Source organism: Apis dorsata, unplaced genomic scaffold (genome assembly GCF_000469605.1).
Source record: "Apis dorsata unplaced genomic scaffold, Apis dorsata 1.3 scaffold_249, whole genome shotgun sequence".
NCBI classification, from domain to species: domain Eukaryota; kingdom Metazoa; phylum Arthropoda; class Insecta; order Hymenoptera; family Apidae; genus Apis; species Apis dorsata.
Window position 1 is genome coordinate 360,198 of NW_006263528.1, and position 3,143 is coordinate 363,340.

Consider the following 3,143-nt stretch of genomic DNA (forward strand, 5'->3'; position numbering starts at 1 on the left):
AATATTATGTATATATTATATATATATTTCATATATTATATATATATATATATATATAATATATGAAATTTAGATAATTTTTAAAAGAAAAAGAAAGAAACTTGATGTAGACAAGTGATTTTTCTCATTGATACAGTGTATTATATATATAGGAAAATATAAATAATCTTGATTATTTTTTACATATTTGTAGATTTTTCAAATATTTATGAATATATAATAATTATTCAATATAAAATTTCTTTATAATATAAAGAAAAAATGTTAGAACATTTTTGTCTACATCAAGATAAACTTACATCGAATGATAGATCTTCAGTTGTTTCTCCTTTAAAAGGATAAATAGCAGTAACAATATTATCTGGAACATCAGGCATTGGTATTTTTATATCAATAAAATTAATAGGAAATATTCCTTGTTGATTTCCTATTCTACCCTCCATCCAATCTTCATTAATTTTTTTTATTAAATATATTATATCACCTTCTTTGAAAGATAAATCGCCCACATGTGTTAATGGAAAATCATATAATGCAATTCCATAAGGTTCTTCATTATTAATCTAAAAATAAAAAATAGAAAAATGTAAATTATTTTGATAAAAATTATAATATAAGTTGAATAACTTACTGAAGAATCATTATTCATTTCTGTTAAATATTCTAATGGTGGTGCAGGTGGTGGAATTGTGGGCATTGGTGGCGAAGGACTATCTTTTAAATCATTTTGCCATGAATTAGTTAAATCCAATGTCATTGGCTTAGTCAAAGACATTATTTTATTTAAACATTTTGAATTAATTTCAATATTATTTATTTTTTGTTCTTTTTTTATTTGTAGAATTTTTGGTGCTGGTGGTTTTGGAGGTTTTGCACGGATTATAGTTGGCATTGATTGAGTATTTTTGAAAGATGTCCGATTGTAAATCATTTGATTATTAGTATGATTATTTGTATTGAAAGCAAAAAAACATGCATCTCCTACATGTTTTATAGATTGTAGTGTATTACAATTAGTTACTTCTAATGGTTCAAATGGATCTATTACTGAATTAATTTTCCATGGATCACTTTGCAATGTTTTTTTAGTAGATATTCCAAAAAGATCAAAATCATCTTCAAAAGCACTTTCAGTTTGAGATGTGTTTCCACTACTTGTAAATGCAGAGAGATTTGAGTTTCCATCACTGCCAAAACTATCAATGCTAATACCATCACTACTTGATCGAATGGTAAATGTTGGAGATCCAGGTGGACTAAAATCTATTAGACAAACTGATCCATTTATCTTTTCTGATACTGTATTCTGTTCTTGATTATTTAATTGTGTTATACTTGAATTGTCATTTTTTTTTCTTCCAAAAAAATTAGTTAGAAGCTCTGTTGGTTTTGTCTGTTAATTATATAAATATAATATAATATAATAATAATATATATAAATAATATTAAATATTTAATAATTAAATTTAATAATAATATTGATTAATTATTTATTAATTATAAAGTATTCATTTAATAGATATCAACATACTGATTTTTTATACTTTTCCCTTTGTGTTTGTGAATAATTTTGATTAAACTTTGGTGGTGGTGGCCGAGGAGGTGGTTTTTTCTTTTGAATAGGTTGTCGTATTATTGAAGATCCAAAAACATTATTTCTATATAAATCAAAAAAATTAATTAAATTTTTAGGTAAAATAAATAAATTTAAATTTTTACATAACATGACAAGAATATTCATATGTGCATATTTAGAAGTGTATTACATAAAAATACACAAAAATATATGTATAAGAAAAATATTTACTAAAAAAATTATAAAGAAATATAAAAAATATATTAAATTATAATATTAAACTTACGTGCTATTCCAATTAATCTTTCTTTGTGCTGTTGAACTAATGGGTGGAGGAGGAGGAGCAGAACGTGTAGGAATTCGCATTTCTGAAAGCAAATCATAAAATGAAGCGATATTTTAAAAGGATTTTCGATAAGATCCGTTACAGCATAACATATGAGCAAACACTCATTATATATTCTCTTTTATATATTTATGCATGCAAATTACTGGATACAAATAAAATGGAATTTATAAAAATAATATCTGTATTCACAACAATACAGTTTTTACGTTTCAATAATACGTCTACTAAAGTATCAAATATCTTTTGACGCGATACGAATTAAATAAAAATATAAATAGAGGCGGTGTGATAATTAAAAATTTAACAAATCACAGTATATATTCGTATGTGAATAAAAAACATGACGTAATAATGTTTAATTACGATATCAAATATGTAAATAAAAAATTATGATATTTTTATTTAATTATATAGATATTTCTTTGAATTAAACAGATTGATTAATTTTTTTAAATAAAGATTAATGCTATTGACAGGTTTGTACATACTACTCACCTGTTTTTACGTTTGCGGCCATTTTTCATTGAATACGATTGCAACTACATCTTAAATTATAACACGATTCTTAAAATAAATTGATTGAATAACAATTAATTTTCGTAGTTCGATTAGTTAATAATTTATATATCAATCGAAATCTTATTGAATGCAAATCGAAAAAAATATCAATTGTTTTTTAACTGTTTTATGTCATTATATTTTAATGATTTCACTTGTTAAGAAAAAGGAAAAACTGCATTAGTAATGTTTAATTTTTAAAATTATAAATAACATGCCTGTTTTGAATCTTATATATTTCATAATGAAATTGTTAGTTACTATTGCTTATTGTTATATTTTAAATATGTATAAAACACACACATATATATATATATATATATATATGGGAAAGCTTTTAAAATTAATATAATTATTAAATTATCTTTGACGAATCACATATTTATTTAAAATTTTCAAAATTAAGAAGATATATCATTATTAATTTCCCTAGCTTTAAGATTTCCTAGGTATTTTAATTCTATCATAATGGTAATTGAAACTGTAATTGGACTATTAATCTCTACGAAATAATATATATATTAATTACCAATAATTTAAATTATTATTTACTTCATATAAATTTGATTGTACAATATAAAATATTTTTTTTATTTTTTATATTAATATTTGCATAAATTTTATATTAATTTATTGTAATATATATATATATATATATAT

At 22.0% G+C, this 3,143-nt stretch overlaps 1 protein-coding gene across 1 annotated transcript in view; it reads right to left on the reverse strand.

The window, feature by feature from the left end:
• The window catches only part of LOC102679542, a 3,206-nt gene extending 533 nt beyond the window's left edge, over positions 1–2,673 (reverse strand). Inside the window, exons 1-5 of the mRNA XM_006616112.1 lie at positions 2,421–2,673; positions 1,863–1,944; positions 1,532–1,658; positions 632–1,393; positions 300–563 (exon numbers count right to left, since the gene is read on the reverse strand). Coding sequence (XP_006616175.1) covers positions 300–563; positions 632–1,393; positions 1,532–1,658; positions 1,863–1,944; positions 2,421–2,442 — 1,257 coding nt within the window. The 5' untranslated portion in view covers positions 2,443–2,673. The remainder of the gene's footprint in view (positions 1–299; positions 564–631; positions 1,394–1,531; positions 1,659–1,862; positions 1,945–2,420) is intronic.
• Positions 2,674–3,143: the final 470 nt, after the last annotated feature.